The sequence below is a fragment of the Gymnogyps californianus genome, chromosome 17, assembly GCF_018139145.2.
Source record: "Gymnogyps californianus isolate 813 chromosome 17, ASM1813914v2, whole genome shotgun sequence".
Classification (NCBI taxonomy): Eukaryota; Metazoa; Chordata; class Aves; order Accipitriformes; family Cathartidae; genus Gymnogyps; species Gymnogyps californianus.
The window spans coordinates 17,550,663-17,576,637 of NC_059487.1; the positions used below are offsets into that span (position 1 = coordinate 17,550,663).

General features: G+C 44.7%; 1 protein-coding gene across 8 annotated transcripts; it reads right to left on the minus strand.

The window, feature by feature from the left end:
• On the minus strand, nucleotides 1-25,898 carry ELMO2 (engulfment and cell motility 2). Of its 8 annotated transcripts, none has more exons than XM_050907198.1 (23): nucleotides 25,761-25,898; nucleotides 19,400-19,501; nucleotides 18,701-18,826; nucleotides 18,524-18,564; nucleotides 17,941-18,013; nucleotides 17,555-17,605; nucleotides 16,394-16,575; nucleotides 12,670-12,769; nucleotides 12,307-12,458; nucleotides 9,405-9,483; nucleotides 8,758-8,793; nucleotides 5,701-5,751; nucleotides 5,247-5,369; nucleotides 4,467-4,601; nucleotides 3,921-4,025; nucleotides 3,733-3,841; nucleotides 2,835-2,971; nucleotides 2,345-2,508; nucleotides 2,150-2,262; nucleotides 1,732-1,839; nucleotides 1,317-1,399; nucleotides 907-984; nucleotides 1-329 (listed from the first exon to the last, which is right to left on the minus strand). In XM_050907198.1, exons 3-23 carry the CDS (start codon nucleotides 18,776-18,778, stop codon nucleotides 129-131), a joined length of 2,199 nt encoding a protein of 732 aa, XP_050763155.1. In that variant the 5' UTR covers nucleotides 18,779-18,826; nucleotides 19,400-19,501; nucleotides 25,761-25,898; the 3' UTR covers nucleotides 1-128. The 8 variants fall into 8 exon arrangements, with proteins under 8 accessions (XP_050763155.1, XP_050763153.1, XP_050763156.1 ...); XM_050907196.1 differs by having other exon boundaries at nucleotides 25,696-25,898; XM_050907199.1 differs by lacking the exon at nucleotides 25,761-25,898 and adding an exon at nucleotides 20,877-20,913.
• Nucleotides 25,899-25,975: the final 77 nt, after the last annotated feature.

Sequence of the window (25,975 nt, forward strand, 5' to 3'; positions counted from 1 at the left end):
GCCGGCCGGCCGGCCGAGCGCGCGCAGGCGGTGGCGCCCGCCGCCGGCTCCGGGCGAGTTAACAGCGGCGCCGGCCTCTCGCCGCGGGCCCCAGGCTGCCCGGAGCGGCCGCTGCAGCTCAGCCCCCATCAGCCGTAGTGGTACACGAAGTCATAGCTGCTGGGCTCCTTGGGGATGGGCGGCGGCGCTTCGGGGATCTGGATGTTCTCCAAGTCCAGCAGCCTCAGCTTCATTTCCATGCTCAGCAATGTGTCCAGGTCACTTTTAGTCAGCTCACTGGACATGTCCTTCCCCAAGAGAGCATTAAGCCCATCGATCCAGATACAGTACTGTGGGGAAAAAAAAAAAAAGGGTAATTCACAACTCCAGGCATACATGATAGGTTATGTCGAACCTTTCCATCCATGCAACAATTAGATACTCCTATACAGCTCCAAAATAGGAAACATGGGAGGGAGTTAACCTATGGGGAAAAAAACCCCCAACCCCAGAACAGTGCCCACAGACATTTCCAATGGAAGTTAGAAGCCTAGAGGTAAGCATGACCCCATGGCTCTAGGGGAGGGCCAAGAGCTTCTATTGTGGCATTACAACAGAAAAAGCAAAGCTATTTTAGGCATCAGTGTCTTATAGAATGGGGGAAAGGGAACAACTTACTGCATAGGAGGAAAGAAAGTAGCAGTCCAGATTAACGGAAATTATTGTAGGAATTTTTTTTTTTTTAAAGAGAAATATAACTAAAAAAAAAAAAAGAAGGAAGATTCACCCTAAGCATCGGCAACATTTTCTAAGGATGAACCTGGTGGGAGACATCCTGCTCAAGCCTTTAATGAGAAGCAACTGATCCTTCTTAATCTCTGAAGTTAATTGCTTTATATTCTACTGCTTAACTGCTATGTTTCTTACCTCATATTTATTAGGTGCAATGAAGTTCAAGGTCTCATCAGGATCGTATAATATCGAGAAGGCCAATTCTAACACTTCCTGAATGGAAAAGAATCTTTCACTCATCGACTGAACAAAACATCACAGCACCTTCTGCCTGCTAACCCAACAAGAGAAGCTGCCTTGCTGCAGCTCAGTGCACTTTCCCATATCAGTATTCTGAGCAACTCTGAATAGCCTATAGCACAACCAGACTATGCTCACAGCACCTAGCAATCACAAATGAGTACTAGGAAAAGGCCCAGATATGAGATGGGTTTTGTAAACAATACACCTGCAATGTGGAAGACCACTTGCTCCTGTGGCTTGCTTTCACAGTCTTCAACTCTACAGCATTGGATATTAATTACAGGCAAAAAGGGAGCACTTACCTTGTTCTGTTTCAGTGCGCTTTTCTCCTTCATGTGTGGACAATCCTTCCCTGTGACAATGGCTTTGATGTCTGCAACTGGAACTGACAGTGAAAAAGTAAAACTCACAAACAAGAAATCCTAACCAGGAAAAGACAGAACTTTGTTTTGACTTTGCAACCGAGCATTGTTCCTGTTTTTGTAGCTCATTACTGCAGTTTTCCATAACGCATTCCTACAGTTGGCTGTTATGAGAAATACCAAGCAATTCCAAGACTCAAAGGATTTGGGCAAGGACCAAAAGTTGATCTCATCTCAGTCAGGGCTTCAGCCACAGCTCTTTTTCTCTCATCTCTAGGATGGTACTCGTAACAGCCTCTAGACGGCAGAACACAGGACGTTGCACAGTGTGCTCAGAGCAGTAATCGGGACTTACTTTTTTCCTGTAGAGATTCAAAGGTAACTTCCCCCTGGGCATTATCTTCCAGATCTCCATAGTGTAGCACCTTGTGATTCAGAGCCAGACGACAATACCAAAATCTTTCTGGAACACACATCAAGTAGAGTAAGCTGAGCAAGATCATTCGCATAAGGTCTTACAGCCACTACATTATAGTCTCCCCACCCAATCCCTCCACTCCCCCAGTTCCTGAGCACTGCTCCCTGTTCACGAGGGGAGATGGCTGTATTGTTAGAAATGCGCATCTGTTCCATCCCAAACTACTGGCTGGTATAGACAGCCCAGGTAACCAGCTTTCCTTTCTGGCAACATGCCGGCTGACAGATTAATCCATTAGATCTTATTTGCCTACAGTTCTTCACATGAAAAAATGCAGTAGACGCTGTCACCTTACCTTGTCTTCTCCGATTTCCAATTTTTCGAAAGCTACTTCCCTCACAAAGCCTGTTCAGGCGCTGCTGCTTTATCAGCTCCAAGATCTCGGGTTGGATTTTCTCTCTCAGCTCCCTGGCAATCAAATACGGAAGAGTAAGCAAAAAATGGAGATAACGGCAAGGACAGAAGGCAACTGTTTTTGTTAGGCACTTACACAATAGGTGGTGACTGGAAGTCATCTTGGCTCATTCTCTCAGACTGGCGTAGTCGCAGAATCTCAGAATAGCTCAGGCTGCGCAGCTTGCTCTTGAACTGGTCCAAGGAGTTTGGTTTAGAGGGGAGAGCCCGTGTGATCTGTTCCCTCACAACCTGCATAACCTAAAGAGGTTGGGCAGGGAGAAAAGCAAGTCACATTCTTGCTGCTTAATGGCAGCAGAGAAACAGGGCACAGCTCAGTGGCAGCAAAGAACTGACATGAAATAACCGGGGTCAGGAGTGTCAACGTACTAGTGACTTTGAAGATCCAGAAGAACAAAGAATGACCTCAGGTCATACCAAATAAAAGTTGAACCATCCTCCCTTACAGCCCACATCAATGCCCTGTCATACCTTCTGCGCCCTACTCTTTAACCAAGTGTACAAGCTGAGTGAACACGTGCTGTTCTGCAAAAGATTCTACAAAAATACATCTTCTCCACTCTGACCTTATTAAAATCTTCTGCTGTCGCCCTCATTTCTTTCCAGGTCTTGTTCAACAGCTGGATGCAGATGGCAAATAGCTCCTCAAATGCACGGTCATGTGTGAAAAACATGGGGTGATAGTCATTCCGGCCTTCGTTGGCTTCAGGAAGAAACAGAAACCACAACCACGTGAGCATACTGCACAAGGGCTATTTAACAAACACATATATAATTTATACATGTTTCTTTTACCGGGTCAAGTAAAGGTGGCCCGTCCACCTATGTCAAGACCGGTAATTTAGTTACTAAGAGTAAATAAAATCCACTACAGTGACAGAAACCTGATGGTGTACAATAGTAGTAACTCAAAGAGATTAAGACAGTTCAATGCTTTGTCTCCCCATAGACAGTCTATATTGGGAATGGCAGCTATCCCCACGCTTCACCATGGAAGCCTCTGTGACTCATGTGCCCTTTTCATACTAGTCCCCCCAAATGACTGCTTGCAGTTGTTTCCCACTTTCCTCTGGTAGAATTTCTTATGGTGGTTAATTGTCTCAGAATGCTGTTTTGAGACTGTCAGAGCTACTAATCTTTTCTCAAGTTCATGATGGTTTCTAGAATTTTTTTTTATACAGCACCCTGCTGCAGCTTCAGGAAGTTGAAGCCTTCCACTTGTGTCAGTTTTTCAGGAGAACCAGAGTGCACACAACAAAATTTCTTATTAATTTGATACTGGTATTTTCACTGGGAGACTGACACTGCAACTCCAAGCTCCCCCTATCCTTACATGGCAGAAGGGAGATCGAGGCAGAAGGGAGATCGAGGCAGAAGTGCTTGTGAATATTGGTCAGCCTGTAAGCTACTTCCAGAAGCATCAGCCCAGCAACTTGGAAAGCTGGGGTAATAAATGGTACTTACGGAGTTCCCCAACTTGCAGGATCTCACAAAGCATCCTGGTAAGCTCAATGGCACTGCGCCCAAAGGGACACTCATGCTTATCTTCTCGACTGCTGTTCTCCAGAACAATCTACAAGAAGAGGATGCAACACACACTAAGAAGAGCTGCTGAGGTGTTGGTATCTGCAAAAACCCACAGCTTCACTTACCCTGATATAGGTGTCCTGATGAAATTTGGCCAAGTAGAGCATGTTGTCCAAAGCCAGCATTCCTGGAGGAGTCTGAGTAAAATCCATGGCTGGATTGATGTGATTCTGTGAAAAGAGTGTGTAGAAAGAACCCAAACAAATTAGCTCAAAGAAATTGTGTGAGAACCTTTTCTGAATGAATTTTACAACCGCCTGTCCGTGAAGCACTCCCTCACATCTGTCCAAGAGGTAACCTTAGACACCTGCTGACAGCGCTATCTGAACTTTCTAGAAGAGAGGCTGATTCCACGTTCTTCATAGAATAAGCACGTATGGTAAGTAAGTGTCTCCAGAGAATGTGCCTAATGACCCCTGGCATTTAACCAATCAGCAAGTTCATAATGATCTTTCCTGGGAGTCTGAGTGTAGCTGAATTTCTAAAACTCAGATACAGAAGTATGGTAAAACAAACAGCTATTTCTGTTCCTTATTTCTCCACAACTCTGATGGAGATCGCTTAGATTGCCTTTACATGCTTTACAGTCAGCACCCTCTCTAGATGCATACAGTGAATCCCAGCATCTTGTAGTCCTTGGTGTACATGGCTTTGCGTTTTTCTGTTCCACTGCCAGGGACGGTGTTGCTGTCAGACTCTGCATCAAATGCAATTCTTCTCAACTCAAATATGATGTCTCTCTGTGCCTGAAGGACAGAAGGCAGGGAAATGGTAACGTGATCAATCACTAGGGCAGTATTTTCACATAATGCACAGTCCCACCTCTCTCTCCAGAGCTCACACAGTGAATACGGAGGGATGCCAAAGGTCATTAACATTACATAAGAAGAGGCAATCCATTTCAAAATGGCAGGTTTCAGTATATTGGCTAATGCAAAATATTTGTTTGCATTTTTCTTTAACTGCCCCAAGTTTAGTTAAAGGCAATTTCTAGGCATTCAGATAATGCTAAGGCATTTCTCACTCCAGACTACAATGCATCTAAGAACTGAGTAACAGACACCTTAAAAATGCGCAGCTTCCTTGTATACTGCAAGGAAATGGATAAAATTATGTGCCCTCCATAGAGGTGGAGTAATCAGTTTGACAGCTGGCATCACACTGGTCAAGAAAGGAATATATGGCTTCCAGTGACGACTTATATCTCTAGAAGTTCCATAGCATACAGCAGGATGGTCATGAGCATACCCTAATCTCAAGGACTACAATGTGAGGGGTGGTTTTGAAACTTTATGCAACATCTACTGCAAATTCTGTGGAGCTAAGGAGCTCAGGAATAAGGCCCCTTGTACATCCTATTCTATCAGATCTTACTCAGCTCTAATAGTGACCTGATCATTGGGATCCATCTTGGTCATCATTCTCTCTTCCAGGAGATTAAAGGTCAGGACCTGTAGCACGTACAGCTGATGTGCCATTTCTGTTTTAATCGGGCGGTTTCCTCTGATCACATGCTGCAAAATAAAAGATAGGGTAGAAATGAAGAGAATACAAATAAAAACTGAGGTATTCGCTGTAGGCATATGCCAGGCTGCATGTACATCTCTATATATGAAGATTCAGCTGTTTAACCTCCATATTCCATCAGAAGCATAATGATAATGCTCTGTAACAGCAGAAAGAAGCATCTTGATAACTCCCTTTTGAACAAGTGGCTCCAATTTCACCTTTGAAAGAGTCACTTTCCTGGAAGTGCCCTGAGGGCAGCAGAATTTACACTCTGCACAAGTGATACCTCTATTGAGAGAATATTAGGAAGCACTCTGTCATTCCAGACATACTTACATTCAGGATTATAGACCTCAGGTGCTTCTGGGCAAATGCATTAGCCATTTCCTGTTGTGGAATTTAGAGATGAAACAACATGAGTGAAAGATAAACAAAAAGCCCACATTGTGCAGAAAGGAGAGAAAGAAGGAAGCCTATGAATTGGAGATAGCACTGGCACACGACAAAGTGCTTTTACTACAGACTGTCAATTTAGCATGGCATCTCACCACAAAGCAAGCATCAAGTTGGGAGGCAAGGGTCATCTTTACCATGGCACAACTCATGGATGGCTCCCCTACAAAACATCATTAATGTGGAGAAAGGCACTAGCGTAATCAAAGAACAGAAGAAAATTTAGCTTAACATTGGACATCTAATAATACTTCAGTATCAGGAGATATGGCAGCAGGGAGCATACTGTGGGTTGCCCAGAAAAATCTGTCATCTACAAGAGGTTCCTTCAATTAGCATTTCACAACTTTCTATACCTAGATATACACCCAAGATAACAAGGGCTAGAGGATGTAGTTTTCAGGTCTCCTCCCTCTCAAAAACTCTCCCTCTGAAATTTACATTTCCTTTGTCTCAGTTCCTAAAGAGATGTTTAGAAGTCAGTTTAAGGACAATTTGCAGAAGCACTTCAGTTTACAAAAATAAAGGGTAAATAATCTTCATGCTTAAAGGAAAGCTTCCAGTTTCCCTCTTTACTGCACGGCTTCCTTCCCCAGATGAGGAGGGTTTCCCAACCATCAAGTCATGACGACAGTCACAGCAGATGCAAGTATCTGCTGCAAGCCTTCAGTTCCAGGACCAATTACACATGCACCTGCAAAAAGCTAACCTGTGCTTTCCTTGTAAATTGTGAAGATGCATTTTTTAAAATACCAGCGATCTCATTACACCTGCTAAGAGAATGGCACAAGTGCTAATGTGAAGATGGAATATTATCAGAAGTTTGCTGTTATAAGCAAAATCTTTGGGTAAGAAAAATCTGTTGGGCAATACATCATCTGGAAGAAGTCCAAAAGAAATGCTAGTCTGAGATCTCTTCACATTCCTATGCAGTGCAGATTGAGAATTGGAAGCAGATGTGCAGTCTTAGACAATTGCACTCAATCAGCTGTACATTCTGAGCAATCTAAGACTGTTCCAATTGCTCATATCAACACTGCTCTTGACAGGCTTTATAAGGAGTCTGGTAAAATGTGTATATTAACCTCATTCCAAGTCCCTATTATCACTTTTGCTCCAGACAGAAACCTCCTAAAACAAGAAAGTGATATGCTGGCTGATAGCCAAGCCGTAATGGCTGCAAGTTCAGCAGCGCTCATGTTACAACCAAAATGACTCAGTGCTTGAGTGGAAGATACCTAAGAAGCATCTAGATGAAGTAGGAAGTGGTTTCAGAGATAACACACTGCCCTCTGAGGCATTATTTTTTACTATGATTCGTGAGATGTAGTACTGAGAATAGAACAAGGCCTGCTGTTAGGATTTATTCATGCATGCAACACAAAGAATCCTTACTCTGAAGCAATTAGTTTGTACATGGGATGAAGTAACAGGTGACTGAAGCAGATAAACAGTGGGAAGGACAAAGACAATTAAACAATTCTAAATAGCATAGTAAGAAGCATGAGCACGCACATAGCCTAACCACTGCTAAGGGATCTATGCTCTGCTGAGAGTCCAATAGTGCCCACTTTGCTGCTTGATGGGGTCACAGAATCACAGAATCATTTGTGTTGGAAGAGACATCTTGAGATCATCTAGTCCAACTCCCCTGGTTCACGCAACATCGGACAGAAAAGGTTGTGCACGACTGTGACCAGTCAGGTTTTTAATATCTCCACTGATGGAGACTCCACAATCTCTCTGGATAACCTGTTCCAGTGTTTGACCACCCTCATATTAATTTTCTTTTTCTTTGTGTGTGTGTGTTCAGGTGGAATTTCCTGGGTTTTAAGCTGTGCCCATTGCCTCTTGTCCTGTCAGCAGGCACTATTGAGAAGAGTCGGGCTCCCTCTTCTTTATTCCCTTCCATCAGATATCTATACACATTGATAAGACCCCCCTGAGCCTTCTCTTCTCGAGGTTGAGCAATCCCAAACCTCTCAGCCTCTATTCATATGAAAGATATTCCAGTCCCTTAATCATCTTCATGGCCCTTTGTGATCATGTGGATTGTGTTCAAGGGGAGAAGGGGAAAGAAAGAAAGAAAGAAAGAAAGAAAAAAAAAAAAAAAAAAAAAAAAGAAGTGAAAGATCCCTTGGAATCTTGTTTGCTATGAAGTTTAGTATCTTGGCCAAATTACCAACAGAGGAGTATGTTCTTCCTTATTTTCATGTGTTAAGCATATCCATTAATTTTAGAAATTAGGTAACATTTATTGAGACCATAGTTTCCCCTCTGAAGGCACTGCATCCTTGGCAGAAGTGGAGCATTCTCTGTGCCACCCAGAAAATCTAAAAAACGTACCAGAATCTCAAGATATAGGTTTCAAATCAACCTATTAACAAGAGTGGTGATTCCCCTGAAGATACCACAGGGCAAAAAACATTCTTATAGTACAATTCCCATAAGGGAGAAGTCACAGATTAGGCAGAATGTACGCTCTAGCCCCCAGTCAGCACTAAGTTTTGTGACCGCTCTTCACAGACAAACAGCTCTACCTTGAGAAGGATGCAGCTGGATATGAAACTGTCATTAACACAAGCGAGATTTGGGGTATAAACTCAGGCTGTAGTAAGTTTAAGGAGACCCAGACTGCTAAAGAAATGGTTCCAATTTTAAAATTGGTTCACCTGGTCAGTCTTGTAGTATCAGTTTCCTTTTACGATCATCTTTAATATCTTGTGTGCACAATAAGTCATTCAAGATTTCTCCTGCTACTGATTCTTCTCCCCTTCACAATCTGAGTACGTCCCCAGGAATCCTCCCGCCCTTCTCCCTAGGCTCATCCACTATCTGAAGCCTGTATGCATCATCTCTGAGATACAAGGAGGTCTAACTGGAGAAAAGCTAACATGCCTACAGTTCCGCATGACCAGCCCCCAGGCTTGAGTTACTTACAGTGATGGGCAGGTCTAGTGGGTTAAGCAGCTTGTCCTGCTGGCAGAAAGCAAAAAAAGGCACAAAGAGAAGCAGACAGGATTTAGCTTGGAGTCCAGAAATAAGGCACAAACGGGGCACTAGAGAAGAAAGGCTTAACACAGCAAAGCTACACAATACAGACATATGTACATCTTGCATGTAGCTGAGATCTTGGGGGTTTCCTCAGAGCAGGACAGATGTTTCATTTCTCACATTTGCCAGCGGGAATATCCCCCTATGACTTAAGAAAGGTCCCTTTTTGGGGGGAGGGGGAGGTGGGGTGTTTGTTTACTAAGTACATACAACCCCAAGGACTCTACCCAGCCTACCTGTCCCATATGAAATTTTCTTCACAAAAAATTTCCATGCTGTATAGAGGATTACTTTCTGTCTCTCAAGGCCTTTCAGATTCCTTTCTGAGCATCTCCTAAACATAGATGTGCTGCTCCAGAACACATTATTAATGGGATGGTACTTTTTCTCCTATGTTGCCACACCGAAGCAGCTGCGTAAGTTCTTGGCAAGGTCCAAGGTCTGCCTTGCCCAGACTATGATTTCTGAGGCATGAAGTAAACAGCCAGCCAGTAACCATTATTCAGGTTTAAAGTCAAAAAGCAAGAACAAACCTGTCTCTTGTCCTCAGGTGCCTTCAGGAAGAGGGCATTGATCAGGGCAATGGCATACGTCTGAATCTCTTGGTTTGAGCTGCAGAAACAAAAATGGGAGGACCATAAGAGAACAGACAGTATAGAACATTACAGCCTGCTGCTGTGCCTGCACCGTAAGAACATTTACTACAGCTATCCTGCATTTCAACCGACAAGCAGGATTCAGGTAATCTACTTTCATGCCATCCAACTCTTCATGACACCTGCAAAAAGCCGACAGAAATTGCTGACCAATAGCTCCATTATTCAGAAGATAGTGCAGACTGCAGCCCAGCAGAGCTCAGAGTTCAGCACCACCACAGTTTGTTTCCAGTGCTGAAACTGTCTCTGTAAAGCCTAGTTATACTGCAGTCTGTTATATGGATACAGCTAGAAACTTATATGGAGCAAGTAATTTTTCTCCCCTATGTCAATGGAAGCCACCAAACGCCAATGGAAGCAAGGGGGAAGCATGCCTCTCTTTATGGCATTGCCTTCCAAGCTCAATAGTTTGGCCCAACCCATACGTCTTTTTCTTATTTTCACTGAAGAGCTTCTTCAGGTAAAGGGTGCTTAAGTCCCTTCCGTGATCACGCACAGCATGTGGTTTCACTTGTGATGTTTTGAATAAGCTTCCAAATGCCGATCACACTCTTATCCACCCCCATCTTGATGCTCTATCAAATCCAGTTTTGTTTCTTGCTATACTATTACTCTTTGTGGTGGGTTGACCTTGGCTGGACACCAGGTGCCCACCAAGCCGCTCTATCACTCCCCTCCTTAGCAGGACAAGGCAGGGGAGAAAATAAGATGGAAAAAAACTCATGGGTCAAGATAAAGGCAGTTTAATAAAGCACAAGCAAAGGCCGCGTGTGGAAACAAAGGAAAACAAAAGATTTATTCTCTACTTCCCATCAGCAGGTGATGTCCAGCCACTTCCCGGGAAGCAGGGCTTCAGTACGTGTAGCAGTTGCTCCGGAAGACAAACGTCGTAATAACAAATGCCCCCCCTACTCCTCCTTTCTCTTAGCTTTTATTGCTGAGCAGACACCATATGGTATGGAATATCCCTTTGGTCAGTTTGGGTCAGCTGTCCTGGCTATGTCCCCTCCCAAGATCTTGCCCACCCCCAGCCTACTGGTGAGGGGGGAATGTTGGAGAGACAGCCTTGATGCTGTGCGAGCACTGCTCAGCAGTAGCCAAAACCCTGGTGTGTTATCAACACCTTTCTAGCTACCAATACACAGCACAGCACTATGAGGGCTGCTATGGGGAAATTAACTCCATCTCAGCCAGACCCAATACACTCTCGGAAGACTTCTGTAGAACTTCAAGCTCTTCTGATTAACAGATGTCCAGTGCATCACCTAAATGCATTTGTGTGTGTATGCTTTTTAAAAAACTTTTTTTATATATATATATAAAATTAAACTTTTCTAAAACGTCTAAAGCTAAAACATCTTTTAGCTTAAATAGCTATTTTCCCCACTTTGGCATTTATCCCTGGCATGTCTGTGGATAACAATCATATTCTCTCTTCTATTGCTCCCTTCCAAATCTTCTTCATTTTGGTCAATCTGCCATACTTCAAACATGCAAATGTTCAATCATCATCCTAGGTTCTCCTTGGGCCTCCAAGCTTCACAGGTCTCTGAAGTCTGTCACTTCACCTCTTCTACCCTGCTTTTCAGGGCTTGCTGCTCTTTTCAGCACACTGTCTGCTTTTTGACACAGCAAAACAATTTTTAAATTAATTTCTCCTCTTCTAACTCGTCTCTTTCAGGCTTGTTTCCATGGACCTGTTCTTCCAGAACCTATCCTCTGTTAAAGGTTGTTCCCTCCTGATAGTCTTGCCAAACAAACACCAGCAAATTCTGACTCACTCTCCAGCCTCCCTTTCTACAATGTTCCCTGCATAGATACTTTCTTCAGCAACCTTCTGTGTTCTGGAAGCACTTAAGCATATGAGTATATGTCTTGAACAAAGATATTTTGCTTAAACAACTGCACAAGTGTGTTCAGTGTTAGGACCAAACCTGTGTTTTACTAAAACAGAAATTATAAAGCTGAAAGAACATATACTCTTTGCAGAACAAAGTTGCTGCAGTGTTCATGAGAACTTGTTTAGCTTTTCTGTTAACCAAGTTCAAAGGTATAAACACTCTAAGCACACAGTGACATTGATGCAATACATTATTTGCACTATACTTTTGTTAAACTACTGTTCATTGATTAAGGAATATTAATCATATTCACAAATGGTGCTTTTCCACATTTTCAGAATTAAAAGGCTTGAGGAGAAAAAAAACCTACTTAAAACTCTAACAAATGCATGCCTCTTGTTTTATGAAAGAGTAGAACTGACCTAGACAAAGAGCCTTAAAAGCCAGATATTAATTTGTCAGTTTGTTTGGAAAGAGAGGAAGGGGAGGCGGGGAAAAAAGCAAGAAAAGCCATTGTTTTGTTCCTTAATATGCACGACAAAAACCAGAAGACGATGAGCTCTAAATTGTCTCCACTAGAATCTAAAAGAGGGGTGACGGTGACAGATGACTGGATGCAGAAGCTTTGGGAAGTTCTTTCAGTAAAACGCAAGTTTGGTCCTAACACTGAACACACTCGTGCAGTTGTTAAAGCAAAATATCTTTGTTCAAGACATATATTCATGTGCTTAATTGCTTCCAGAACACAGAACATATTTTTTGAGGATCTTACTTTTTTTTAAACCTGTTAGAAATCCTAAAGTTCAAGTAAGATGTCATATCAGTAATACTTTAAAAATAGCATCTTTAAGTCTTTTAAACATAAAAGGATGTATTTTCAAATTAACAGATATTCATAAAATCGATTTAAATCACACCACTGTTGGGTGGACACTCACACTTGCAGATGAGAAATGAGCTGCCCCACGGTGATCTCTTCTGCTATCTTCTGATACAGAGTCTGACTGTTTAGCACCATGCTTTCTAGAATGGCTAGGGATCGTTGGAGGATGGAGACATCTACCATAGGCTGACTCACATACCCTGCAATCTAAAAAAGAGATGAACCAGCAGGTCAACAGATGCCCATCCAGGCGACCTTGTGGCGAGTGAGACAAGCTAAGGGAGACAAGGCTTAGAAAGCTGGGTGCACTGTGCTCTCAATGAGTACTCAGTTTCTCAGAGACATCTTGCTCTTCCTGGAAGCTGCATTAAAGCGTGAAAAGAAATAGCGTCCACTCACCCCCTTTAACCAAACTCACCTGTTTGATGAAGGTTATTGAGACCATGTCCCAAGAGACAATACCATGGTCCATGAGCTCCAAGAAGGCAGTCAGGGTGAAAGCCAACATCTCGCTGTAACTGAGAAAATGAAGAATGCAGTTACAAGAGATCTGGTAGCAAGGAAAAAGCCTGTCCAAGCTGAATAAGCTGGGTAAGAGAAAAATGTCACCACCTTGTCCTAATAAAACAGGCTACAGTTTGGCAGCCGGGGGAGCAATAAAGTATTTGCATTTATGAAGATAATTTTATTGTTTTGTAGAATCATATTTTATTTTTCCTGATTACAAGCACAAATTAAAACTAGCAAGAATAAGCCCCTAGTCCTGCCACCAGAGACTCACAAACAACTGGATCAGTATCTGGCTAGTCAAAGGAATAACAGGAGAAGCAGTAATGCAGTATTTATTCCTGAGCAGTGCAAAGTATCAGTACTCAAATTCAACACTTTCATGTGAGGGGAAAAAAAACCAAACCCAACCAAAAACCAGCAAAACCCAGAACATTCAGTACAATGATTGTCAGTCAAAGACCAACTTGAAAAGGGGAAAGCTTTTTAAGCTGATCAACTGAAAATTTAAACCATCTGCAAATGCTAGGTTTTTCAACTGTTGTCAGATTTGAGCTCCAGAGTAAATTTATATCACAAAACATGCAAAAATCTTTGGAAATTATAACCCCTCCACACACACACACACACACACCCACCAAACAAATATGTTTTAACATCAGAGAAAAACAAAGAAAAATGAATTGTCATTCTGTCAATATTGGGACCTGGCTTGAAACAAAACAAAAGCATAGCATGAATGGTGGAAAATTTAATACACAACCACAAGACAGAAAGGTAAAAAAGACTGAGGGAAAGATTGCAAAACATGCTGAAAGGATATTAGTTGCTAATATATAAGAAAATAGAAGACCTGTAAATGTTATAAGTTACCAAGACTTTAAAAGTGCTTTCAATGAAACAGAACAACTACAGCAGAAAAGCCAAGTGAATTATTTGCATCAGAGTTCACCGTGAATGTGCTTGGGGAAACTTCCAGATCAGAGTTTGGTTTTTTCCAGGTTTTTTTGTTCGTTTTTAAGAGAGAATAAAAGTCTTCAAATCTTGAACATCACTAGAAGACATTCTGGAACAAGCCATTAATATGAAAAACATATCTCCAGGATCAGATGATATTCACTGAAGAATTCAAAAGGAACCATGGTAAAACGCAACATTGCCAAACTACTTATTGTGCTCTGCAGAAAGTGGCAAACGTAACACCAGTTTTTCGAGAGGACTCAGGCAAGAATCTGAAGGACATATCAGGCACTTAGGTATTTGTCACCAGAAAGATAGGGGGAATCTATAATAAAAGAATAATACCACTAGAACAAAAAAAAATATTTAACAGGGAAGAATTGCTACAGCTTCTGTACAGGGAAGTTACGTTTCACATCTATATGTGTATTGGGTTTATGTGGCAAGGTTTTGGTAGCAGAGGGCTGCAGGGCGGCCTCTGTGAGGAGGGAGTGGGGTGCCCTGTGCCAAACACAGCTGGCCCCAGACGGCTCTGTGATGAACCCACCACTGGCCAAAGCTGAGCCCGTCAGTCAAGCTGGTGGCACTTCTGTGCAAGCATATTTAAGAAAGGGTAAAAAATTCTGCACAGCAGCTGTGAGAGAGGAGTGAAAAAACATGTGAGAGAAACAACCCTGCAGACATCGAGGTCCGTGAAGGAGGAGGGGGAGGAGGTGTTCCAGGTGCCGGAGCAGAGATTCCCCGGCAGCTTGTGGAGAGACCACAGTGAAGCAGGTTGTCCCCCTGCAGCCCATGGACCACCACAGTGGAGCAGATATTCACACTGCAGCCCACAGAGGACCCCATGCCGCGGCAGGTGGAGATGCCCTGAAGGAAGCTGCAGCCCACGGGGGGCCCATGCTGGAGCAAGCTCCTGGCAGGAGCTGCAGCCCATTGAGAGGAGTCCATGCAGGAGCAGGTTTTCTGGCAGGAGCTGTGGCCCACAGGGGACCCACGCTGGAGCAGTCTGTTCCTGAGGGACTGTGTCTTGTGGGGGACCCACACTGAAGCAGTTTGTGAAGGATTGTATCCCGTGGGAGGGACCCCGCACTGGAGCAGGGGAAAAGTGTGATGAGGAAGGAGCAGCAGACATGAAGTGTTATGGACTGACCGCAACCCCCATTCCCCATCCCCCTGCACAGCTCGGTGCAGGGAGGAAGCAGAAGAGTGTAAGGAGTGTAGAAGGAGTAAAGTTGAGCCCGGAAAGAAGGGGGTGGAGGGAAGGTGGTTTTACTTTTGTCTCTGTTCCTCACCATCCTGCTCTACTTTTAATTGGAGAAGAAAAAAAAAAAATTTTTCCCCAAGTCAAGTCTGTTTTGCCTAACCCATGAGCTTTTTCATCTTGTTTTCTTCCCCTGTCCTGTTGAGGAGGGGGGGTGAGAGAGTGGCTTGGTGGGCAGCTGGCAGCCAGCTGAGGTTAACCCACCACAACACTGAAGGTCTCTGAACAAATCAATAAGTCAGAATGAGAACAGTTAAGCACAACTCCTGGACTTCAAAGAAGATTTTCATGAGGTGCTTCACTAAAGCATCTTAAAAAACCCAAAACACTCAGCTGCTAAAGGGTAAATAAAAAAGCCCTTTCTTGCATTAATAACTGACTGAAAGACAAGAAACAAAAGGGTAGAAATTAAATGGTCAGGTTTCAAACTGATGAAAAGTTACAAACAAATTTCCCCACAACAGCACAGTAGTACTGGAAAGAGCTAAGAGCTAGGGGAAGCATGGAAAGAATGATTAGCACTCTGGAATGGCTGCCATAGTTACAGTGTTAATGGACTAAGACTGCAGCTTAGAAAAGGCATGACTAAGGGTTGATATGAGAGAGAAATCTATATGGTTATGAATGGTATGGAGAAGACAGAGGAATTTACAATTTCTCATAACAAAATATGTAGCGGTAACCAAATAAATATTAGGTGACACGTTTAAAATGAAGGAAGTATTTTTTTCTTATAGGACAAGTAACTGTGGAACTTCATTTCCACACAGTGCTGTAGATGTCAAAAGGATGAACTGATTAAAACATTAAGAAGAAAAATCTATGGAAGAAACATCCAAAGGTTCTTAAAACAAAGAGATACAATTTCTGCTCAGGAAGCCCAAAAGATGAAAACGGTTGGAGACTGAAGACTGATACTTTCTCTGCTATACATTCTTCAGCCCTTTCCATTCCCTGAGACAAACCGACCTTTGGCCTTCATAGCAACTCTTCTTATCATGCAGGTCAAAAAGTACTGACCATGTATACAAGAGCCAGCAACATGCTTGCTGCTGACTGGCAGGTACATACCACTAGTTCTACAGGCATGTTCTTGTGTGCAACTGCAAGTGGGTTTCTCATAGGGTACCTTCTCCCTTAGACTGCAGATGAATAAATGCTCAAGGAGATTATGACCACAAGAAAGGTAATAAAAGTCGTTTAAATTATCAAAGTGACCTTTCAATGCAAGTTTCACACATCATAAATGTCTCCTCTTTTGCCTCATGAGTTTTAGCAAACGACTAGAAAGGCTTTGTCTCAATTAAGAGATCGGCATTTGCTATGAGGTTAGTTGCTTAATGCCACTTCAGCAAGCAAAATTAGCCCCTTATTTGAGGCCCTGTTCCAGAGTCCTGGAATACAGGAAACTTACTGGGACAGAAGCTTGGTCCCGCTCTCCACAAGCCGTGTCAGCACTGTAATCCCTTCCATGTTGATGAACTCTGTGGCAAAGGTCACATCTGCTGAAAGTTTAGCCAGCTCCTTCATGGCATCCAGTCGGGCTTCCATACTGTGCGACTGGATCCTCTCCATCAGCTGGCGAGCTGCCCTAGACTGGGAGGAAAGAGGAATGATGCCAGTTACAGACTAGCCACCTGCAGACTGAGTTCTGCCAGCAAGAGCATTCTGTCAGAAGTCCATGGATGGGCAGAGAGAGCACAGCAAGGGTAGAGAGATACCAGCAGTGACAGGATAAGTAGCAGCAGTCAACAAGTCTAAGATAGACTAAAAAAAGGCTGCACTCGGCAACAGTTACAGCCAAGCAGGAGGCGAGTAAAATGCTATTTTACATGCTAGAGTAAATGCTTGTTTTTCTTCTTGGTGAGGCGAGTGGAGGTGGATATAGAAATATGGAGTGCGACCATTAAAGAAATACGATGTTAAAAAAATCTCTGCTAGATTCAAAGAGAAGCATAAGCTCATTTTGTGTATCCACACAACATTCTGTAAGATTTCTCAGACGTAGACCAATGATATCCTCTCAACCACCTCTTGCCCAAATAACTTCTTCCTCTTCTACTCACTCTCAGCTATATGTCATGACACTTGCACAAAAAAGGTTTAAGAATTTCAATAAAAAGGAAGCTGCAGCAAGTCTGCAAAAGACAACTGCTGAGGTCACAATAGCAAAAATTCACTAGGAACAACGGCCTCTGCATCAAATTTGTCTCTTATTTTAATTTCTGCATTAAGTCACCAGTACTGTTGCTTTCCGACTGATAACACTAACTGCACTCATAGTAAGAATGCGTCTGTCAGGTACTTTACAACATGCTAATCTAGGAGATGCAATAAAAATGTAGACTGGATTTATTTACAGAAAGTCCCATAAAAGGGCAGAGCATCCAAAGGAAAGATACACACCACAACCAGGAAGGAAAACAAGAGTGTGCGCCTCATTGTGCAGAATGGCCTGCAACAAAGATAAGACCCCTACAATTTGGGGAGAAGGAGAAAGAAAAGCTGAGAGGTAAGAAACAGCCTGTCATACGAGGATAGCTATTGAGACAGAGAGATGTGAGGAAGCATTTACCGGGGAGATTGCCAGCTGTAGGATAGTTCCATTCTTGATGTCACAGCGAGTCTGAAAGAAAACATAAACTTTAAACTGCAGAAAAGTGGGGGAAAAGAATGCAACTGGATCTACAGTGCACATTTGTATGCACAAGTAAAGGGGTTCCTATACCCCACAACCCTACTGAGGGTATTGAATGGAGTCACTGGGTCCTCGCACCTATCGGCATGCAAAGGAAGAAGTGCAAGGCTCCTCAGTTGAATGACACCATTCAAGTCTGAGTATTTTTGATAGCAGAGATGCTGCCCCTCAAGGATTAGCGACAGTATTGTTCCATGACACTAGTCCAAGGCATTCTGCACTCTTGCCCAGGACATCAGCAAATTGCTACCTTTCACACTGACCTGCTCTGTGATGTACAGCTGAGGACCATCAGCATACCGCAAGGTGTAGTATTCAGGGTTTGGCAATGACCACCTGGCAGAGGAAGAAGAAGGATACGTAAGCTTCTTCCTCCTCTTTCTTGCACTCTCAGTTAGGAACAGGAGCTTGATCCCACGAGGGTGGAAAAGAACTTTCAAGCAAAGCTTTAGCATGGGAAATTAGGTCTCCCAAAGAGGAGAGAAAACACCTTCCTCTTGAGGGTGGGATGGGACTTCAGCCTACTCTAAGTCAAGCTCTGTGGAATGTCTGAAGAGGCCTGCACTTCAGGAACAGCAAGACGGACCAATCCTCAGAGACACTGACCTTAGGGGCATACATATGCACACACTCAGAATTGGAATAAAGATGCAAAGCCTCTCTTTTCCAGGAGATCCTTTTCTTCCCAATTTAAACCCTGGCCCATTCCACAGCCAAAACTGGCAGCAGGCAGCATGGATCGTGCTAGCAGCACACTGACAAGCAGCAGAGACTTTCCACAGTACCCCAGCAAGATCTGTCAGGGGGACAGACTTTCTCCACAAGGGTTCCCAGAGGACTACTCACCCATCACAGACCTCCTTGATGATGGATGCAAGAGGCCTTTTCTAGAACAGAAAGAGAGAGTCCTCAGTAGCCATGTTTCTCTCAACCAGAAAGGAATACTGCCCATTTCTGTGCTTCCCACATTCCAGTATCAAGGTTGTGGTGCACTTCCTCCCCCATCTGGTTACCAGGTCTCACCTGATCTATTTCCAGCAGCTGGGCATTGGCACCTGGCCACTCAACAGCCACTTTCACAATGTCCGAAGGTGGTGGCATTGCTCCAGACTCCTCCACGTGCCTTTACAACAGCATACACCCCCACACCTGTTAAGAGAAAGAATAGTGAGCAGCTCTCTGAGAACTATTTCAATTGTTACATTGCATCTAACACCAAGCTTCAAAACACTACATAAGACCAGCCTTACGCTAGGGACAAAACTTCCAGTGTACCAGAGATCAAGGCCTCATACTAAAACAGCACATTGTGAAATTGTATGCCCAACCTTATCACCTAAGGAATACTTCTGAGAGCTTGTTGGGGTACTCACACAAGAAGGAGAGTCACTGATCAGCAAAGCCCCAGCTGCCACCCACTGTCCGTACCGCCAGGTCAGTTTACAGGACTAGTAAAGCAATAGCTCCCTAGGCTCAGCTACTGTCTGTACATGAGAGGGGGAACATACTGTCCAGGTAGCCTCCCTCCCATGGGCCGGTGTTTACTGATGCCCCATTCATATTACTCAGATACCTTGATCCACTCAGGATACCCAAACAGGCTCCTAGGCAGAGTAGGAGCAGCTAGCTTTATCGCATTCCCTTCCTATAACATCATAAATCCAAAACATCAATATCCATCACAGAAGAAAAGTTAACTCAGCATTTGCTCTGGGGGTCTACCTTTCACTCCTTTATTTGCCTTAGAGCACAAGCTTGTGTTCAGGGTTTGGTCCCAGACAGTTGTCAGACATGCTGGTTTGTGCTTCATCTGGTAGTAAGAGGCTGTAAAGAAATGTACTTGTTCAGTTCCTTTTTAATCCTCTCCTGGGTGGAGGGAGTAGCCCTGCTCTCTACCACAGAGCCATAGGGAGAAAATCACATGGGAGAGAGACAACCCTCCCCATCAGCAGTTCTCAGGAACAAACGCTTCAAGCTGCCCAAAATGAGATCTGACCGGACACAGAAATAGTCCTGTCCTTAAGGACTCCTCCGGAGACTCAATTTCCAGCATATCCTGAATGAGATGGTAAGCATCTGAAGAACAATTTCCCAGCTCCTATGGAAGCTCCTATTTCTCCTGTTGGGGCAACCCAATCCCCCTTTCCCAGAATAGAGATGAGACAGTGCTGAGCAGGAACATTGTTTCATGATTAACATACTTTCCCGACTTCCTTGATCAACTGGGAAAGAGATGTTAAGACAGGCTAAGACCTGAAGGGAAACCGGCAGCCTTTGGAATTTTCCTGATGCACGGCAAGTAAAGAAGAGAGAACTTTCCACAGATCAGCAAAGACCAAGCAGCTGCAGAGATACCTGGCCCACGAAATTGGACTAAATGACTGTCCTGGAAAAGGGAACTTCTATGAAATTAGCTGAGTCTGCCACAAAAGGCGTGTATGCCTGGCCTGTACAAGATATTGACCTACAAATCCGCTGATGATCTCAATTAATGAAGCTCATATGCCTCTTCCTTCCCTCACAGAGACTAGTATCACTGCATGAAGAGATATGAAAACTCAGGTGCGCTAACGTTTCTCTGCATTTGTACACACACAGACCCCTTTATCAGCCCCTTGTGACTATCTTCTCACTCCAGTTGAGGCAGCTTCCTCACCTAGGAAAACAGAATGCTATGATCTCCTGGTGCAGCCTTCTGAGATAGTCACAACATTATCATCACTCTTGTCTGCGGGAATTGAGGATGAGGGGTGCAAGTTTAGCGTTTCTTTCATAGCACCTCCTGGAAATGCTCAGTGTTATCACTGCAGCTAGCCTTGCCCTCAAGCCTCCACCAGATCAGAGATACTTGCTTTACAATGAAGGCACTTGCTGGAGAGAGAAATCAGCCATTCCCCTATTAAAACAAGCATTGTTTACCATGAGAAGCCCTTCTGAAGTTGCCTTGCTCAATTTGCTCTGTTCTCAGCATGTGTATGGTTTTTGCAGTTCCTGCAGGAATCCAGGAAGCCTGAACTCCAAAGCTATCTGGGGCTTCAACCAACCCAAAAAGGAGACTGGTATTGCATGTGCACAGGAACACCATCCTCCTCCGCTCCTACGACAGCCAGACTTTGTCCACTCTACCATCCTATCCCTTGGAAAGTATCTGGCAAGCCAGATTCGGAATTTCATGATATTCTGAAAATGCGCAGCTTACCCAAACTCACAGAGGTGGTTACAGTCAGTACTCCTTCTGGCCTTCTCTTTCTTTTTAGCATCAATCCCAAGAGTGGCTTATGTTTTCTTAAAACCCATAAAATAACTGTAAGACTAAACACATCTCATGTGGAAAAGTGCCAGTCAAGTTAGGTTCAGCTTTGCCAGTTTCTTAAAATAACATCTCCAACCTTTCAGATAAGCAGCACAGCATTAGCTCAGACTAACATATCAAGAAAGAGCTGGCCTCGGAAAAGCAACAGACTCAGTGCACCAATCAGGTTGAGCAGGTCTTGGGGGCGATGATAGAAAAGCATTTGTATGATTCCTATCATACAAAATTGCAAGTCAGAGTCAAGCAGTTACACAAACACCACCTGATATTTTGCTTCCTAATCGTGGAGGGAAGACAACTAAGCCATCTCCCACTCCAAGATTCTCTCTGGATAAAAATTTTACCGCTCTCATCTTGACAACAAACAGGAAAGCCTATCCTTCAGAGAAGGTGCATCAGGTAAAAAACTCCAGCTTGGGCAAGGTGAGGTCACACAAAGACTGCTCATGTGAGAGCTCAATTAAATTAGTGTTTCAAAGAAGCCTTCACAGCCCACAGAGCTAGGCTAATTCACAAACAGAAAGCACTGAGTGTATGCTGTCCTACAGAAACACTGTCTCCAAATCCCACGAGCATGTGTTAACATACTCCCCTTTCTTCACAAATTTTGATTATCTGTTTTCTCTTCTCTCACTCCAAGACAGAAAAATACAATTTACTCTTTGCTAAGAGAGACATGTTAACTTGCAGCAAATATGTTCTCAAGAGGCCTCTAACCCTAAACGCATACACAGCTGCCGGTGCTATTTTCATACCCATTACAATCAGTAAATTGGACTCTACTCGTTTCTTCTACACTCATCCTGAAGCAGCTGGTCTTCTTTTGTCCAAAGTAAACTAGGAATTCAGGCAATAAAGCATAAGGAACCCAGGACCAGAATAGCACCTTGCCTCATTGCATAAGCAGAGCAAAGCACTTAGGAATCTGCATAAAGACAGGAATGCTTTGAACCCAGATATATTTAGAAGACTGCAGCCCCCTGTACAGCACTTATTATTGGGGTTAGTATCCATAGCAAGCCTACCTATACCAGTTATCCTCAGCCTGTCAAGTCAATGCCCAATACCTCATACTTCTAAGGATAGGAAAACTCTGCCAAGCACGCCACACTGCAAGTCAGAAGAGTCCCTCCTGATCCTAAAAACCTGACTTTCTCCAACATCCAAGTACCGTGTAATAAAGAGACAAGGCAGAACCAAGACAGCCTGCTGAACCAATGTACTCTGTAGCATCAGCCATATGAATTTGGAGCTTACCCGATCCTTCTGTCTCGCAAAGAGATAGATGAGCCTAATAAAACTATGAATCCGTCCTCCTCACTTCCTTTTCCTGAATTACACACACACACACACACACACACACACACACAAATAAATAAATAAATAAAAATAATTTAGACTTTCAAATGTCTTTTGCAGCAATAGCTCAAAACAGGGATAACTCATCAACTAAATCTTTAAGTACACTATGGCAATTACTGGTATACAAGCAGTAGCACAGCTCTGTACATATTCCCCAGATAAAGTGCTCAATTTGCACAACACCCCCAGATCTGCAAGGTATACAGGTTTCCATCCACTAAGTCTAGAAACAGACAGGCAGTTCCCAAATGGTATGTGATTTCCACTCACTGTTCTCCATTCAGCAACTAAAGCCTATGATGGCCTAAACCTGAAAGCCTGAGAAATCTTAGTCATGTGGCATAAGCAGACGTCATCTCCAGTCATCAGACTGACTTGCAATAACTGAACAGATAATTACTTCTCCTACGAGTGAACCAACTCACAACTAGAAACCATCTAAATCCATTCAGCGTGCAAGGCACAGCAAATACACAGTGAAGAGGCAAGGCTCAAAGATCACTTCCTGGAGTATTAAGAACTGAATCTGCAACTCTTTAACTAATATACCTATGAGTAATTAGCATCTAATTACCACTTCTCCCTTCAGCCTCCTGCAGTACACTCATAGTCTTTTATTTGTACCGCAACTTACATTGCAAGTTACTACTGAAGAGTACAAGGAAATACAGTACTTTATATACCAAAACAAAGATGCCCAGATTACTATAGGTAGAAGCCTTTATAAATCTCTAACTTGTCTTCTCCCTTGCGAAGAACATGCATCATTCAGGGAGAGGAAGTGCACATTAAAACAAACATTGTTATTATGGGAAATTCTGCAGAAATCATCGAATCATTTAGGTTGGAAAAGACCCTTAAGATCATCGAGTCCAACCATAAACCTAACACTGCCAAGTCCACCACTAAACCGTGTCCCTAAGTGCCATATTAAGAAAGTCTCCTGTTTCAAAGTATCAAAAAAAGTACCGCAGAGGTTGGCCCACAGCTCCTAGGGGCAATGTGCTCTACCTGCAGCTCCCTCCATACCCTCGCCACTGAAAACAGTAAGCAACCAAGTTGTATTACACTACCCTCATATCTCAAAAAAAGCTTTCAGCTGCATACAAACTCAGAAAGTAACTCACCATGATACGTTAGACTACTTCTGCCCCAAACTTCTTCCATAAATGAGCACCCACTCACGACTGGAAACCATGTTCCCTATTCCAATCAGTATTCAAGGCACAGCAAATACGCAGTGAAAGAAATGGAGCTTAAGGACTGTTTCTTTGCACAGCAGCACCATGGAACAGATACCACAGGAGCCTACCGAGGAAGAGATTCAAACATCAAAATGAATTGGCTGAGCAGAACCCAGACAAGTAGGAATTAAAAATTAAAAAAGGTACGAAACGATTCAGACAGTCTGGGTCAAACAACCCTTTGAAGGACCTACACACATCAGTGGCTCAACAGAAGCAGCCTTCCAGAAAAGGACAATGAAGACTGGACTACAAATACAAAGGGTACTTCAGGTCAGCTCTTAACACAAGGTTGCTGTCAAAAGCATTCTTTGAAAAGATTTCACTGTATGTCTGCAGACAAGAGAGTTGACAGACGTTAAATTTTGCAATGGATATTTTGCAGTGCACCAGTGACATATCTGATAAAATGACTGTTCAGAAGCTCTTGGGAAGAAGCACAGACTGCAATTTTGCATAATCGTGATTATCAGTCACTTACGGGTCTCTCACAGCACATTCTTCTCAACAACAGCATGTAAGCAATTCTCACAGTTTTATAAAGGGAGACAGCAGCCAAGCTGAAATCCATCAAAGATTAATTCACTCTGCTTCTGCAGAGTGAGTTCCTTCGTACAAAGCAGTGGTGTAGGGGTAGCTGCCATGCAAGAAGAAATCAGCAGAGCCACTAATAACACACTATTCAAGAGACTTCTGAGAAGCTGCAAGCTAAAACAACCAGCGTATTTTAAACAGAATTTCCCTATTCACAAACTCAATCTTCTTTTCATTACAGATAGAGAACAAAGTGTGCTGCACACAGAATGAAAATGAGGAGGATGAAAGAACATTCCATGAAAAAGAAAAGCTGCCTGGTAGAATCCCCCAGTCAACAACCGAATAGCTGCAGCTTCTGAAACCTGTAGATGCGACAAAACACCCTAGTCAGTTCTCAGCAAGTCCCCGGATGGTGGTACCAACAGGCCAAACAAAAGGTGGAAGTGACGTTAGCAGAGTGACTAACTGGACAAGTGTGCCGAGAAGACAGCTTCCTTGACCAAGCAGCATAAGAGGGTAGCAGACAGCAGAGTCCAACCTGAGGGCTACGTAGTTTTCTACGTTACCTCATACAACAAGCTTCACTAGAGAAACCAAAGAACCAGGTGGCTCAGATTCTCCGTCTCTGGAACGCTACGTTCCTCCAAAGGCCTCCCATGGCTGCACTTTGGCTGTAAAACACTAAGCCTATGACACTGGACTCTTACCTTGCGCATTCCAACACGGCTGGGCAGAGACCACCTCTTAGCAAAGACAGAAACTGATAGCAACAGGCAAAAAGAGAGAACTGCTTTTTTATTATTTTTAATCAGCCAAGCGAGCTGAAAGCAGACAGCCAGTCAGCAACTCCCGAAGCTTGGGCCAAAACTCAATTTAAGGCGCCAAACAATTTTTTTCTGGCGAAGCGCTGTCCGTCTTATGCCTCAGGTCCACTCGGCTCCCGGCGGAGCGGCGAACTGCGCCCTTCTCGCGCGGCTTCTCGGCCCCATGGCGGCCCCTCCCGGTCTCACGCCCGAGCGCCGCAGCTCCGGCGGCCGCAGCACAACGGGAGCTCCGGAGGCGGGGACGGGCGCAGAGCGGGCCCGGCGACCCCGCGGCAGGCGACCCTAGGCCGGAGCCTCGCGGCGGGGCGGGCCGCCGGAGGGAAGGGCCGCGGGCGCGGCGCCGCAGCGGGCCCGGGAAGGCAGCACTGGCGACCGGGCCCGTCCGACCCGAGGCCAGCGGCGTGCTGCCCGGCTCCCCGCGCACCCCCCCGCGCCCGCCCGCCGCCCTGCGCTCACCCGGCCCCGCCGCGGCCGCTCCGCGCTCCGGCCGCCCAGCAGCTCCGGCGGCCCCGCCAAGGCGCTGCTGGCCACTGGCGCCGCCAGCTGTCGCTCAGCCGCCTCGCCGCCGATTGGCCGCGCCACGCGCGTCACGCGCCCGCAGCGCGCTGCCATGGAGACCGCGGGCGGCCGACCCCGCCCCGGCGCGGCGCGAGCCCGTCGGTCCCGTCACCCCCTCGTGCGTGACAGCCCGCGTCGCAGCCCGCTACCGGACCCCCCTCGGCAGCCTAAATGAATTACGTTAGCCGAGCCTCCCTTGTCCCTGCGCCCCTCCGCTCCTCCGGGGCCGCCACGGGAGGGCTCACGTCAGTTCCCCGTGCCAACGGTGCCCCGCCTCCGGGACCGGCTGTGACCGCCCGGGACCGGGTCTCCACCGGCTCATGCAGAGCAGCCTTCCCTGCAGCTCTGTCGACCACTGCGCACGGGGCTGGCGGGGAACACTGGAGCGGCGCCGCGGCCGCGCACGAACCCCGTCCCTCCGAGAGCGAGAGCAGGGCCGCGGCCCGCCGCGCGGCGCCCT